This window comes from Cervus canadensis, chromosome 1, assembly GCF_019320065.1.
Source record: "Cervus canadensis isolate Bull #8, Minnesota chromosome 1, ASM1932006v1, whole genome shotgun sequence".
NCBI classification, from domain to species: domain Eukaryota; kingdom Metazoa; phylum Chordata; class Mammalia; order Artiodactyla; family Cervidae; genus Cervus; species Cervus canadensis.
In genome coordinates, this window is record NC_057386.1 from 107,388,085 (window position 1) to 107,403,555 (window position 15,471).

General features: G+C 63.0%; 2 protein-coding genes across 3 annotated transcripts in view; both read left to right on the top strand.

Annotated features, from left to right (window-relative positions):
* The window catches only part of TXNRD2 (thioredoxin reductase 2), a 29,317-nt gene extending 20,937 nt beyond the window's left edge, over nucleotides 1-8,380 (top strand). For both annotated transcript variants that reach the window (XM_043489286.1, XM_043489295.1), the window contains exons 12-18: nucleotides 3,517-3,653; nucleotides 4,727-4,822; nucleotides 5,018-5,110; nucleotides 6,341-6,412; nucleotides 6,479-6,576; nucleotides 7,269-7,447; nucleotides 8,218-8,380. In XM_043489286.1, coding sequence (XP_043345221.1) covers nucleotides 3,517-3,653; nucleotides 4,727-4,822; nucleotides 5,018-5,110; nucleotides 6,341-6,412; nucleotides 6,479-6,576; nucleotides 7,269-7,392 — 620 coding nt within the window. In that variant the 3' untranslated portion in view covers nucleotides 7,393-7,447; nucleotides 8,218-8,380. The remainder of the gene's footprint in view (nucleotides 1-3,516; nucleotides 3,654-4,726; nucleotides 4,823-5,017; nucleotides 5,111-6,340; nucleotides 6,413-6,478; nucleotides 6,577-7,268; nucleotides 7,448-8,217) is intronic.
* A 6,339-nt stretch (nucleotides 8,381-14,719) lies between these two features.
* The window catches only part of GNB1L (G protein subunit beta 1 like), a 32,851-nt gene continuing 32,099 nt past the window's right edge, over nucleotides 14,720-15,471 (top strand). Inside the window, exon 1 of the mRNA XM_043489374.1 lies at nucleotides 14,720-15,005. The gene's annotated coding sequence lies outside the window, so the exon portion shown is untranslated. The remainder of the gene's footprint in view (nucleotides 15,006-15,471) is intronic.

The following is a 15,471-nucleotide window of genomic DNA, read 5'->3' on the forward strand; positions in this document are numbered from 1 at the left end:
CTCGTTACGCGATCCCCTGCACATCAGCACGTGTGCTCCAGGGAGGCATGAAATTGCAGGGAGGCCCGTCTTCCTGTGACGGGGCGTGTCTGCTCCTCTGTGTCCCCGGGTGCACGAAGCAGGTGGCAACGGCCAGCAGGTGGTTCCCCCAGCACCACCAGGGGAGGCTGGCCTGGCCAAGCCCACCAAGAGCTCTGTCCTGGGTGGTCAGCGCTGGATGGGGGCCATCCTAGCTGTGAGGGTCATACGGTCCCCTGAGGAACTCTGGCCAGCAGGGGAGGGGCAGCCCCAAGGCAGGGTGTGTGACTGGAGTCTCAGCGCCCTCGTCTATTGTAACCGCGGCAGCAAGTCACAAATGTCCTAAGAAAGACGCTCTCAGGATCATACAAACGGATGAAAAGGGCCGGATCGGTGATCCTCAGGAGGAAGCCCAGCTCACTAACACGTGGCCAAAGGACACTGCGTTTTATGAATCATTGAAGAAGCGCACGTTGAACATTGCCAGCCCCCCACCCTGACAAGGAGCAGAGCGCAGAGGGAGGGGGCCACCCGCCTGGAAAGGCCTCCCCCAGGGACCGGCTGCCAACCCCACGGGGGGCGAGGAGTGGGTGGCCCGCAGGCTAGACAGGGCGCCGTGTGAGCCGTCACTGGGGAGGACTGCTTGCCCTTGGAGAGGCTGTGGAGGACAGCGTGACCGCTGCCATTCAAGCCCAGCCCAGTCTGAGTGGGCCTTTGAGCAGCCCCACCGTTTTCCACCTCTGCCTGCCTCTGGGGCTCCGGGCCAGTTGGACGGGGAGTGTGACTCCCGGCTTAGAGCACACGGCAGTGTGGTGGAGGCCGGGGCCTGTCCACCCTGCCTGACCCCTGTCTAGGGCCTCCCTTCCTCTGCTGTTGGCCCTGGAAGCCTGCCGCGTGGGCCCGTGCGTCTTACACTGCTGCCCAGCGGTGTCCAGCCGCTTATTCTCTGAACCCGAGGCCTGGCTCACACGTTCCACGTGCTTTCCCAGCTCACATAGGCAGTGCGGCCTATAAAATCCTGGCTTTGGGATGGACTGTGGGGGCCAGCATGGCCACCGTCTCCTGCTTCTGCCTTCAACCTTATCTCTGTATCCTCGGGGACCTGAGATGTGGTTTGCTAGCCTCTGCAAGGTGTGCAGTTACCATGGTTACCACAGGCCCAGGAAGAAGCGCTGTTGACCTCCTGCGACCAGCCGGGCCGGGGTGCAGGGTGAGCTGGGGGCGGCATGGCTGCATCAGAGCGCCTGGCCTGGGCGCTGCCCGCCTTGCCTGCAGCTCGTCGGCCTGGCCCAATGTCGCCGGGAGGCTCAGGGCCCAGGACCTGGGAAGAAACCCGGGGCTGACCTAGGAGCCCCTGCCTGCAGTACTGGCGCCCCCCCCGCCAGCACACGGCCCCCCACCCGCCCAGGGGGCCCACTTCTTCCTTGCTGGAGCACGGTCCAACCCCCTCCCAGGTGCCCGCTGGGCCCCCAGGCCCAGGGCAGGATGTTTGCAGGTGACACATCGCACTCTGCAGGCTCATGGGCTTCCATCAGGGCTGGAGCGCCAGCATCCGTGTGGTCAGAGGCGGGGCCCTCCCGGCCTCGTGGGGCCCATGTCTGGTCTAGTGTGAAGGGCGCCAGCCCTCAGCCCCTGATCCCTGGGGCCGAGCCGGAGCCATCGCTGAGAAGGAGGTTTAGCTGAGCCTGTGTTTTGACTTCCCGCGGGGAGAGCAGCTGGAGACTTAAGGCTCCCCTCCCCGGCTCCACCAGCCCCTGCCGACCCCGGGGGCCTGAGCCGTGGGAGCCGTGGGATCTGTGCCTTTGAAGCCGAGCCTCCCGCCGCCAGATCCCCCGTCTGGCCCCGGGAAGACGGGGCGCCCACCACCACCCCCACTCGAAGAGGCCTTGTCGTCTGAACGAGGCCCCGGGCTGTGAGCACATGGGCTGGCAGTGGTGGGGTGTCCACCCAGCAGCGCCCCCTCCCAGCCTCTATCCAAGGGCGGAGTCCACAAGCTGACGGCCCACCAGGATGGGGGCCGGCCCTGGAGCCTGGGCAGGACATGGTTGTGCGCACCGTCTGCCTTCTCTGGGTTGGCTCACCCTCCTCGGGCATCGGGGCGACGTCCCTGCCAGGGGCTGGGGACATGAGGCACCGCCTGTCCTGCACACATAGCCTTGTGGCAGGTGGGGTGACCTGGCAGGTAGAGGGCAGGGGCCCCAGGAGGAGTGTCGGGGGGGTGCCCTGGTCCAGGGAGACCACCTGAGGGCCCCTGAAACGCCCCCACGGAGGGGTGCATGCAGGGACGGGCTGGAGTTTCCGACTTGCCGGAACTTCTGACTTTCCGACTCGGCCGATTCCTCGGAAGCTGTGTGGCCCCGTTGGGCCATGTGTGTAGCCGAGCTGATCCTTCGCCTGCATGGCTCCACCACATGACCTGGGGTCCCTGGCCCTTGGAACGCAGCCCCGCCAGTGGGGAGGGGCTTAGGGGTCCGGTCTGGGGCTGGGGGCATGTGGCATGCACTTGGCTGCTGCTTCTATACCATTTCTGTTGTCAGAGCCAGGCACTTTCGAAAGAAATCATGGCTCTCTAGCACAAAGTCAGCATTATGGGGCTTGAACGTCCTCTTGGAGTGACACGTAGGACCTGTTAGCGTCTCATTTGCTGAGACGTGACCCGCGGAGGTGCAGTTCCAGGGTGGGCCCCCAGGGTCTCCTGAGCAAGTTATCTGTTACCACAGGCCACTTTGTGGACTTCGCTGGTAGTCCAGTGGTTGAGCATCCACCTGCCAATGCAGGGGAGACAGGTTCAATCCCTGGTCAAGGAACTAAATCCCACGTGCCACAACCGAGATGTTGCGTGCCATAACTAAATACCCCACGTACCACAAAGAAGGCCTGGTGTAGCCAAATAAGTAAATATTTTTGAAAATAAAAAGTAACTTAGACAAAAAAACCAATAAGTCCCTTTGTTTCTGGTTGTTCACCAGTTACAGGGATTTTTTTCCCACGCTTGATTTTTTAATATGTATGACTATTAACTCTGTATAATTTAAAAAACCAAAATTGTATCATACGCTGTGTTTAGGGTTTCTCATTCCTGACTTTGCATATCTGCCCCACTTCCTCCTGTTCTTGCACTGTCCTTTCATTTTCTGTGCAGATGTGTGTGCGTGTGTGCACAGACGTGTATGTGTGCATGTACTACTCATGCGTGTGTACATAAACAGCGTGTGTACACACTGCATATATGCATGTGCATACTGTGTGCACATTGCATGTATGTACACAAGTGCGTGCATATGCACAGTGCGCTTGTGCAACACGTATGCATTTGCATATGTGCACATGTACATGTGTGTGCAGGTGTGCACGCACATGCATGCGTGTGCACATGTTTGAGGCCCTTGGCACTGTCAGTGCTTGATGTCTTACCAATTCTAAGTGGACGTTCTGAGAAGGGTTTTAAATAAACCCGGAATCTAATGGAAACCTTCCACCTTGCTCTGTGTCCTTCAGGCAGAGTTCCAGAAACCTCAAGTCTGAATTTGGAGAAGGCTGGTGTCCGTACGAACCCCGTCACTGGGAAGATCCTTGTTGATGCCCAGGAAGCCACCTCTGTCCCCCACATCTACGCCATCGGCGACGTGGCAGAGGTATGGCCAGCACCCACTGCTCCTTGTCCCTCTGACCCTGGCCCCTTGTCAGCCCACGCTGTGGACGAGGCTCACGCATGCTCGCTGCCCTGGGACCTGGCTGCTTAGGCAGTGCTGTGTGTTAATTAAAACGTGCGTGTGTGCCCAGTTGCTAAGCCGTGTCCAACTCTTTGCGACCCCATGGGCCCGCCAGGTTCCTCTGTCCATTGGATTCCCCAGGCAAGAATACTGGAGTGGGTTGCCACTTTCTCCTCCAGATCTTCCTGACCTGGGGACTAAACCTGTATCTCCTACATCTCCTGCATTGGCAGGCAGGTTCTTTACCGCTGAGCCACCTGGGAAGACCATTAATTAAAACAGTCACGACTAAAGTCACTCTGAGCAGTCAGAAGTGTTCACCCCCAGGGTTCGGCTGTGGTCCGGGGAGACATGTGTGCTGTGTGGGCCACGTGTGCATTGGTCAGGCAGGTGGGGTGCTCTCCCATTGCCAATCCCTGTCATTTCCAGAATGTCGGACATCGGCGTTTCCTGCTGCTGTGGGGGATTAGCCCCTAGTCTCAAGCTGACACGCGTGGGGACACGGGGCTGTGCCAGCTCTGCTCCCTGGCAGGACACCTGGGGCAGGGGCCTCCAAGGAACGCGGTCCAATCCAGGCTCTGTCTTGGGTTTGGCGTGCCAGACCAGCTGCATGTCGGGGCCCTCGGGTGCTCCTTGGGCCTGTCTTAGCCCAAACCCCAGTCAATGGGAACTAGTGAATGGCAGCGGGTCTCGCTTGGGCTTTGCTGTGGGAACGCTCTCCAAGAGCACTGGCATGAAGCAGGGCCCTGAGAGAAACCCCTGGTGCATGTGGGAGGTGCCGCTGGTGTGGCCTGCGTGGCTGGCATGGCTGGGCTCGATAGCAGCCCACCCCCTCTTCCAGGGAGACTGGCAGCTCTCTAGGGTGCAACGGAGGGGAGCACGCGAGAGCAGGAGGCAGCCCGCATCTGGGGGTCTCTGGAAGGCAGAGGCCCCACTGGGATGGCGGCGCCCCCACCATGGGCCAAGCTGGAGTAACCCATGCTCCCTGCTTCCAGGGGCGGCCGGAGCTGACGCCCACGGCCATCATGGCCGGGAGGCTCCTGGCCCAGCGGCTGAGCGGCCGGACCTCAGACCTGATGGACTACGACAACGTGAGTGCCTCTGCTCTCCAGAGCCATGTCTAGCCTGTGTAAGGCTGCAGCTCATTCTGGGGGCTTGTGTGTGTGTGTGTGTGTGAGTGTGTGTGTGTGTGCAAGCATGCACATGTGACCGGACACTCCTGGTGTCCCTGGGGGATCTTTGCCCTGGGCCCCTGGGGGCCTGTCTCATGGGGGCCTGCCCTCCAGGTCCCCACGACCGTCTTCACCCCCCTGGAGTACGGCTGCGTGGGGCTGTCAGAGGAGGCGGCCGTGGCTCGCCATGGAGAGGAGCACGTGGAGGTGAGTCTGGGCCCCAGGGGGCAGCATGCAGGCCTGTGTGGCCCCCACCCCAATGATGACTGCCCTCACAGAGGCCGGAGGGCCAGCAGGAATATTGGAGCCTTGCTTCCCAGCGCCTGAGGCACAGCAGGGCGGCATGGGGCCCTGCGTGATGGCTGCGACTGGCTGGGGGTGTCGGCAGGCATGGCAGGGACCAGGGGGCCTTGGAGCAGCGGCCCCCTCAGTGGCGAGCGTGTCTACCACTGTCTGGAAAGTCTCCTCCTGCCCTCTGCCCGCCTCCCCCACCGCCCTCCTGCCCACTTTTGGTCCTCACAGGCCTCTGCCAGCCCAGTGTGGGCATCACCCCGGAGGGAGGGCTTGGTCACCAGACGGGTGCCTCTGGGGTCTGCTTTGGCCACAGCGCATGCCCTGAGCAGCTTGCAGGCGGGCCGGGAGGCACCAGACCCCACGAGGCCACCAGCGCGGCCGGCTTCCCTCTGGGAGGGAGCCCTAGGCTCCAGGGCCTGCCCCGTCCTCCATCAACTGTGCTTTATTTGCTATTTTTGTTTAATTCATCACAAGGGCCCTGGGACATGTGTCCGTGGCATTCCGTGATGTTGTTTTATGTTTCACAATGTTGAATGGCCAAATGCCCTTTGTTTGTTTTCTTTTCAACTCTGTCTTCGTTAGAACAATATTCTCTGAAGCTGCATTAATTAATAATGGCTGTGCAGCACATGTGAGCACCTTGCTCATTTTTTACGCGGCCGCAGCCCCGACCACGCTGTCGGCCCTTCTCGGGCGCTGAAAGCCTTTGTCCCGCAGTTGGTGGGGGCCGTGGCTGCCCCCCCGCTGGCTGGAGTGAGGGCCTGGAGAGCACTGGGGGCTGGGGAAACGGGACAGGCAGCTGGGCTCCCTCCAGCGCCCAGTATGGGCAGTGTCTGCCTGGGTGGTGCCCGGGCCTGCTCTGAGCCCCGGGCTCTGGGGCAGGTCAGAGGGCAGCCTGCCTCACTGCCGCAGTTCACCAGGGTCTCGGGCCTGCTGGGAGACGGTCTGTCCACAGGCTGCTGTGCCCAGGGGCGCGGGCGCCTGCAGGCCAGCGGGGCCTTGTCCTCAGCCCGGATCACAGCCTGCAGGCCCAGTGGGTGGTTGTGGCTCCCCCACCGCGCCCACAGCCTGACCAGCTCGAGGAGGCCCCGGGGTTTGCTGTGCTGCAGTCAGTGACCCGGGAATCCGTGTCTTGCCACCCAGGTTTACCACGCGTTCTATAAGCCACTGGAGTTCACGGTCCCCCAGCGGGACGCATCTCAGTGCTACATAAAGGTGAGCGTCCCCCCGGGGGCCTGGGCGCACAGGCCCCGCCGCCCCCGCTGACCATGTGCCTTTCAGATGGTGTGTCTGCGGGAGCCGCCTCAGCTGGTGCTGGGCCTGCACTTCCTTGGCCCCAACGCAGGCGAAGTTATTCAGGGATTTGCCCTGGGGATCAAGTGAGTCCGTAGGAATGTCGGCCGATAGGCCACTCGCAGGCTGCTCGGCTGTTGAGTCTGCTGCTTCAGGCCGCTCGTCCGTGGGGTGGTGTTTTCAGAGAGTGTCCACCAGACGGGGCAGGTCCAGTCACCCGAAGCGTGGCCATGTTCATCTCTAGGACAGGCTTGTGGTCCTCGACCAGCCAAGGGGTCCCTATGGGTCTTCTCTGCTCAGAATGAGTGCCCAGGCGGTCGGGAACAGCTTGGTATCGCATGTACTGGGAGGGCCGCCCGGCGGGCACATGTCCTCTAGAGCCAGCCCCGGCTGCAGGCTGTGCACGGCGGGATCCCAGGGCCCGTGCTGTGGCCGCTCCGTCGGGGCTGGGTTTCTGGGAGTGAAGGGATTGGGCAGCTGGCAAGGGCTTTCAGATGCAGGAGGGCAGAGGGGAGTGGGCTGGATTCACTGAGGGCCGTGTGCGCCTGGGGGCAGCAGGGGGCCAGGCCAGGCGGGTGGGAGGTGGAGTTGGCAGGTGTTCCTGGCTGCCGGCTGGAGAAGAGGGTGGGGGCCAGGGCTGGAGGGCAGTGAGGAGACTGACTTCCGGGCCCTCCCCCAAGTCCTGCCATCAGAGACTTCTCGGCAGCAGGGGGGGGGGGAGGGTGGCAAACATGCCTCCCTGGACTAACTCATCCCCCACCCCCATCCCGCCGTGCAGGTGTGGGGCCTCCTACCCGCAGGTGATGCGGACAGTAGGCATCCACCCCACCTGTGCGGAGGAGGTGGCCAAGCTCCGCATCACCAAGCGCTCCGGCCTGGACCCCACGGTGACCGGCTGCTGAGGCTAGGCGGCCATCCACAGCCGGGTGCTCGGCCCACTGCTGCCCCCGTGACCAGGTGTGCGTGCGGGGCCGGTCCTGTGTTTGAGGGGGACTGGGTGCACCGCCCACTGCTCTCCAGCTGCAGGTGACCCCGGAGAAACGGCTGAGAAGGGAGGGAGGCCACTCCAGACCCCGGCCGGGCTGCTGAGGAGCAGGGGTGTCTGGAGGCCAGGTGCACCCACAGCACCTATCCTGGGGGGTGGGGCAGGGACACAGGGTGGGGAAACTCAGTGATCTCCCTCCGGCCTGCCCGGCCCGGAGCCACCAGGTCCTCTCCCTTTGCTCAGAAAGTGGACACACAGTCACGTTCTGTTAGGCTTGGCAAAGCCAGCCAGGTAGGTGGCCGGAAGCCCTGGTGTGCCATTGGTCCTGAGCCTCTTCTTGAGGAAACCCCTCCTTGCCCCTGGCCAACAGGGTGCCTGTGGTCCGGGCCTTTCCACCTGTCAGCCGGAGGGGCTTCCCCCGGCCTTCACCTCCTCCTGGGTTGGGGTCCCCAGGGCCCCGGGGGGCTGTGGACAGAGCAGTGAGTGCCCATAAGATGCTCGCAGGCCAAAGGTTAGCGGGCCAGGCCCCAGCTTCTCCTGGGCATTCAGACACTGGTGCCTTCACAAAGCCCTGTGACAGCCTCTGAGGAGCCTCATCGACTCAGGGCATTTCTAACAACGATGCCCCACCTGATCGGGCAGGGCCGCCCTCGCCTGCTCTCTCATCCGACCCCCCAGGGGCCCTCCGTGTGGGTGGGTGTGGGGATGTGGGCCGCCCCACACTGACCCCCACCTTGGGCAGGACACTGGACTGACGCCGAGCGCCCGGCAAGGATGGCCCAGGCCGGCACCGCACACCCCAGACCCTGCCAGATGATGAGGACCTGTGCGGAAACCCCCTGCGGGCTGCCCATGTCTGAGCCCCTGGCATTACCTGGCGTAAATAAAGAGGCTGTTTTCCGGAAGCGTGCCCGGTCTGTGATGTCTCCTACAGGCCCACCTCCCCGCCGTGGGCGCAGGGGTGGCGGCGTGTGGATGGGGGCAGTGGGCTGCTGGGATGGGGGACAGCGGGGTCGGGGGTCCCCAGCCGGTGGGGTGGGGGAGGGCGGGGTCGGGGGCCCCCAGCAGCCCCGCCACGGGGGACCTCGCCCCCCTCCCGGGAACACGGGCTCTGTGCAGAGCCACCCACCAGCGGCGTGGCCGGTGACAGGCAGTGGCCGGCGCTGAAGCCCCGTCCCCCGAGCGGCTCGCTCCCCCAGGGCCCCAGCCAGCTTGTCGGCTGGGCTCAGGCTTAATCCCGCGCACGGAGGCCGACGGGGAGCGAGGCCCCCGGCACCTGTCAATCAGGCGGAGAGACGGCGCTGACAGGCCAGGCAGGGCCCTGCATTGTGCTGGGGCTTTAGCAGCGGTTAATCTCGTGTCTTCCCTAAGAAAACATCATTCAGTCTGCCGCCCGGGAGCCCTGGGTGGGACCCTGCTTGTCAGCGAACAAAGGAATGTCTTTGCGCCTGGATGGACTCGCGTGAAGCGCGCGCGACCGCCTTAGACGCCCGAGCGAGACGCCGAGGGCCGGGTCTCGGGCTAGAGCAGCCGACCATTTAACGCCCGGTGGGCGGTGCCGTGGGAGGGGCCCCGACGGTGGGCGTGGCCTCCGCCGGCTCGAGGTCTCCGAGTCCGCCGACTGGGTGGGCGTGGCCTCCGCCGCCTCGGGGTTGGCTGGGCCCTGGGCGCCGGGCTGACCGCGTGGGGCCGGCGAGGCACGCACGCGGCCTCACCGCTTCCAGTGACTCCGGGTGACGCAGCCGGGCGGCCGCCTCACCTCGGTGCCCCGCAGCCCCTTTCCCCAGCTGGGCGGCCTTGCTCCAGCTGTGCCTGCGGCACCCTCTTTCCGGGCCGGTTGGCGTGGTTGGTGTGGCCATGGAGGACAGAGCGGTGCTCGGGCCAACCCTGGGGCGCCGCCTGTTGGAGGCCCCTCCCCAGCGCGGGGCTGAGCTGCGCCCCCGCCCCCCAGCACGGTCACGGGCGGGGGCCTAGCCCCTTCGCAAGCCGCAGGGCCGCAGTGGGCCTGGCCCCATCCCAGTGCACCCTGCCCTGGGGACTCCAGCGGGGCGGGCCTCGTGGACCCAGGCCCCCCTGCCCGCGCCCCGCGTTCGCGGAGGCTCCCACGTGCTCTCGGGTCTCACACCTGAGCTGGGCCGCAGGGGTTCCTGTCCTGGGCGTCCATCAGGCCTGCCTGGCTCCAAAGTTACTCCCCGGCCCGGCCCAGCCCCACCCCTCCCCACGGAGGGCGCAGGGAGGGGCCAGAACCCCACAAGCCAGGTGCTCTCCACCTGGGCCCAGGGCCGCCTCCTGCGCCTTGGCATGTTTTTATGGTGCAATGAAAATATGACTTTAATTCCTCGGTTGTTTCATGTAACCTACAATTACCCCCAGGACGTCCTGCGCTCCTCCCCTTATGGCTGCAGGTTGTGCAGGGATGTGAGACGAGTTGCCAATGCTGGGGCCAGCCCACCCCTCCCCCGCCTCACCCTCTAGCCACCGCCCATACTCCTCCAGCCCTCAGGGGTGCTGTCCCCAAGGTCCTGGGTCCCCCGGGGAGGTGGATAATAAGACATGAGAGTGACCTGTCCCCCAGGACTGTGCTGCGGACTCACAACCTCTGCATCCTACAGCCGTGCTGGGACCCCCAGCATCCCTGGGTGGGTAGCAGGGAGCACCCACCCCACACGTGCTTCAGCCATGCTTTCCTGTGGCCAGAGGCCTGGCTGAACAGGTACCCGCCAGGCACATCCAGCGTCTCTCCAGACGGAGACATCCTGTGACAACAGCTGGCATCAGGCAGCACCTGCAGGTCAGGGTGTGTGGCCACACACCAGGCGGCAGCTCAGAGACATGGGTGATGCTCTGGCCTGAAGCAGGCACCCGCACTGGGCCCGAGACCCTCACCCACTGCTCGTCACCTGACGCAGAGCTGCCAGGCGGCCCCAGGCCCTGGAAGAGGGACTCGTGAGCTGGCTGAGCAGTGTGCTCATCCAGAGGCCAGGGCTGCCAGGCCATGTGACTGAGCCTTGCAGACCCTGCTCAGGCTCCGGGTGCCCCACTCCAGTCAGGGCCCGACCCGCTCACGTCACTCTCAGAAGCATCTGATCCTTAACGAGTCCTCCATGAGACGCTCCTGCCAGGTCAGGGGCTGTCCCCACCTGTCCCTGAGCCCCCTGGAAGCCACTTCCCTCCCCTGTCTGGCCCAGAGTCCCTGGGTGCCCTCACCTGGGCCTGTGCCCACTGGTCCCACTCAGTGCACCCTTGGGTCCAGGTCATTGCCAGAAACATGTTGGGAGGTGCCTCCACCCTGGCAAGCAGGCCAGCAGGATGTCTGGGCCTGAGGTGACCGAACCCAGACAGCCCCATGAGTGTCCCTGTTCTGTCCCTGCCATAGCGCCGAGGTCCCACGGCACGCCATACCACTGGCCTTGCCCCGTCAGGAGGCATCTCTGCTGGAACCAATGCCCCATCCCCATGGCCACGGACTGCACCCCTTGGACCTGATCTCCTGCAGTGCCTGGGGACCAAGAGGACAGTAGTGCCCTGCCCCCAAGGGTCCAGGGTCCCCTTCCTGCTGACCCGTCAGGTCTCTGGAGCAACCTCTATGGTTGCTCTGGTAGGGAGCAGACAGCGAGGTGCCCGGCCTCAGGACAGGTGGGCATAGCCTTCAGACCTGGGTCTGACGTCTGTCAGGGAGCGCAGCGGGCCCACCCCCTGCAGACCCCCCGTCTCCCCATCTTCCCTCCCCCGGCCCACTCCTCCGTCGCCAGCCCCTGGAGGGCTCTCAGGTTTCCCAGCCTGCCCCAAGGGCTCTGGAAGCTCTGCATGCCCTGGGCCCCAGCCAAGCACCTGTGCCTCCCTGGGGCCAGCAGAGCCTCTTAGAGCTGAGCCTGCCTAATCCCTTACGGTGCTCGGATGTCCCTGATCCCAAAGACCAAGCTGGGATCCCAGCGCCATCGAACGGGCAGCAGGAGGACCCCCACCTCCCTCCATGTGCCTGTTGTCTGGAGCCAACCCCCGGTGGGATCAGGGCACCTGCAGGGTGAAGACCCAACCCTAACGAACTCAGGTGAACTCAGGAACCGTGGAGCCCTCGCTGCCTGGCGCGTCCTGCCCCATCCATTCCTCAGGCTGCCCAGCGGCGACAGCAGAAGCAAACAGGAGAGGGAAGCCTGTCTCAGGCTTCCCAGATGGCGCAGTGGTAAAGAACTCACCTGCCAGTGCAGGAGACTCAGGAGGTGCGGGTTCAATCCCCAGGTCGGGAAGATCTCCTGGAGGAGGGAATGACAACCCCCTCCAGTATTCTTGCCTGGAGAATCCCATGGACAGAGGAGCCTGGTGGGCTAGAGTCCCTGGGGTCACAGAGTCGGACACGACTGAGCATGCACAGGCTTGTTTCAAGCCTCGAGGCTCTGGCTCTAGGGTTTCATGGGAAGGTAATCCTGCCTTGCAATTCCACAAGATTATGTTTGTTGGGTTTTTTTTCCCCCTAATAAAATCAGGATCTTTATGGCATAAAACTGATGATCAAGTAACACCAAAAGCTTGGGAATAAAGTGGGACCAAGAACAAGAGGCTCTATGGCCTCGCTATGTAGCAGCTGGTGGTCAGGAGCCCACGGGCCCCACTCTCTGCCCCAGCTGCCAGTCACTGACCCAGCAAGGGCTCCAGGCACTGGGCATGGCCTCCATGGGCCCTGTTTCATAGTGATGTTAGCGAGGCAGGCAGCCCATGACGGTGAGCATGGCGAAGAGGCCCTGGTGCTCTTCGTGTCTTTGAAGACTTTTTCACACCCGAAAGTTTCCCCCAAGCAGACCTAAGTTGCTTCTGAGATCCCAGCATGGTGGAGATGTGGGACAGAACAGGAAGCAGTCAAGCAAGACCTGGACGCATTTCCTTTGGGCTCCACCAGACAAGAGAGACTGATGAGCAGACCTCCCCTGGGCAAGAGCACCGAGGGGTGCATAGGTACAGCCAGGCCCCTGCCTGTGGGAGAGGGTGGACAGGAGGCGAGTTCTCCACACGGGCTCAAAGGCGCATTGTCCTGCCCCGGTGGCTGGAATTGGGCCGGGTGATTGTAATAATAACGTCCTGACGCTCAGCCAGCGGTTGGGTTTCCATAGCTCAGGGAGTATCTGGTTTTCAAACGGGAGACGTCATACAAGTGCAGTGTTGTTCCCGTCAGCCGTTCTCTGCAGGTCAGAGGCCCTCCCGGCGCCTGCCTCCTCCCAGAGGCGCGTGCCCATCAGCGCCCGGGCCTGGACACGCCAGGGGAGGAGCTGCACCGGGAGGCCCTCCCACCCACCCTCCAGGGCCGCCAGTACCAGGTCCTGCTGAGGAGAGGCCCACACCGGGGCCTGGAGCCTCTGCCCGGCCGTGCGTGTCCCTGCTTCCCGGCTGCCCTGGCTCTGGGGAGCCACAGACCTGACACCAACTGAACACGTGAGGCTGACCACTGCCTCTGGGCCTCCCAGTCCAAACACACACCCAGCTCCAATGAGCACAGGAAAAGATGCTCAAAATTGCTGGTCACTAGGGAAATGTAAATCAAAACCACAAGGTCCCATTAGGCCAACTATAATTTAAAAAAAAAATAGGTGTGAAGATGCAGAGAAATTGGAACCCTTGCGAACTGTTGGTGGGAATGAAAAATCATGCAACCACTGTAGCAAAGTTTAGCGGTTCCTCAAAAAGTTAGACATAGCATTACCACGTGACCCAGCAATTCGACTCCTTGGCATACACCCTAAAGAATGAAAACAGGTAATAAAAATAAATGAAAAAAAAAAAGGAACCAATACAAAAAAAAACTGAAAACAGGGACTCAAACAAATATTTGTATACCCACATTCACAACAGCATCAGCCACAACAGCCAAAAGATGGGAGGAACACGAGTGTCTACCAACAGATGAATGGATAAACAAAATGTTGTATACACGTACAAAGGAATACCATCCAGCCCTAAAAAGGAACAAAAATTCTGATAGGTGCCACACCATGGATGAACTTTTAGAACATTCTTCTAAGTGACATGACAAATACATGACACCACTTACATGAGATACCTAGAAGAGGTAAACTAACACAAAGTAGAATTGAGATTCCCAGGGGCTTGGGGAGTGTTTAACGGGGACAGAGTGCCCATTTGGGGTGATGAAAAAGTCCTGGAGGTGATGGTGGTAAAGTTTGCCTAACAATATGAATGTACTTAATGCTACTGAATGTATACTTAGAAATAGTTATGATAAATTTTAATTATTATATTTCACCACAATTAAAAATACATATACATAGATGACCTGAACAACAACAAAAAAGCGTTCTGGACCCAAGAATGTGTTTTCTGACCGCATGGCCCAGCTGGATGAGTGCCTTGTACAAAGCCAGCTGCCCACTCTCTCCACTGACCTCCCTGAGCTGCCAAACTGTCAGGAACTCCCCCTCTCCTCTGAAGCAGGAAGTTTAAATTATCAGGTCAATTAGGAAAGACACAACCGAAAAATACAAGTTTCATTCACACTTCCAGGAGGCGTTTCCTGGCTGGGTGCCACCTCTATTATTTTTGGCGAGGCTGTTGAAAGGCCCACGGACCCTGAGAAGGTACAATGTAACCTTTGATTCCGTTTCAAGGATCAAAGCAAGTAAGCTTGGGTGCAAATGCAGATAACATTTCAGGGACGGTCTCATGAAAGGAGTCGCTAGACCAGGGCAGAGAGGGGGCTCGTGTGACACCACTCCCGGTGACCTCGACCCTGGTAACCCGCCCGCGCGGGGCGGCCCCGGGGAGTCCACTCGGAGGGCGCCAGCGGCCCCCGCAGCTGCGCTCTCGGGGTCCGTGCCGGCTGCCCCTGGCTCGCCCACGGCGGACAGTCCTCGGACAACCCCGCCCCGTCGCTCCGGGGCGCAGGTCCACGCTCGGCCCTAGCCGGGCCTCCACGACGGGCTCTCTGCGGACACGCCGTCCAGCGGGGGGGCGACGCAGCCCTTCTGTGCCGACCCTCCCAGTACCCCTCCTGGCGCTCGGCAGGAACTGAGGGTAAGGGTCGCGCCCTCAGCCCGCGGAGGCCGGGGGCGCCACGACTCCTCAGCAGCTAGCCAGCCCTCAGCCCGGCGCCTCCTACAACGCCAGACTCAGCCCCGGCCGCGCCTGCGCACGCGGCTCCAGCGCGCGGCGCTCCGCGGGGCTCACGACAGGGCGCGCTCCCATCAACCCCCGCGCCGCATCGCCCGTGGGCGGGGCCGGAAGCGCCTGCGCGTTCGCAGCCCCCGGGCGCAAGGCGCAGGCGCGGGCGCCTCCGGGAGACCGGCGCGGGGCCGTAAGGGGCGGCCGCGCGCACGCAGGGGGCGGGGTCCACGTCGCGGCGGGGCCGGCCGCCTGGCCGCTTGGGTCTGCGGTCTTCAGAGGTTCGGCAGGCGGGGTCCGCGTCCTTCCTTCTCTCCCGACCTCGGCCCGCGCCGTGCCGGGCCTGGCCTCGCGCGGCCGGTCTCGCCCGCTCCGTGCGGGCCGTCGAGGGAGCGGCACCGTCGTGGCGCCGCGCGGCCGCAGGTAGGTGGGCTTGGTGCGGCGGCGCGCGATCCGGGGGAGGGCCGGGCGGGCTGGGCACCCGGCTCCCTCAGGTGGCGCGGGCGGGCGGAGAGGGCCGGGGCGCGGCCGCTGCCTCCCCTCGCCTCGCGGGGTCGGGGCCTGAGTGCTCCGTGGGCAGCGCGTTGTCAGCGGCCGGTGGGACTCTGGGCTGCTCGGCAGGGCCGTGCGCGGCGTTCACCTGTCGCCTGCGGCCTCTGTCACCCCAGCGTGTCAGTGTCAGGGTGGGACGGGCTTTTGGGTGGAAGACCTCCTATCCCAACACGCACACACAGAGGAGTGGGTGCGGAGGGAGGTATCGGGGGCCACCCTGGGGTGCCGGGCGGAAGGACCTACAGGCCGTGCCCCGTGGAGGAGCTCAGGCAGATGGGGGACAGGTGGTCCCGCGGGGAGCCATCCCGAAGGTGAGTGCAGGCCGGCGTCTGTGGGC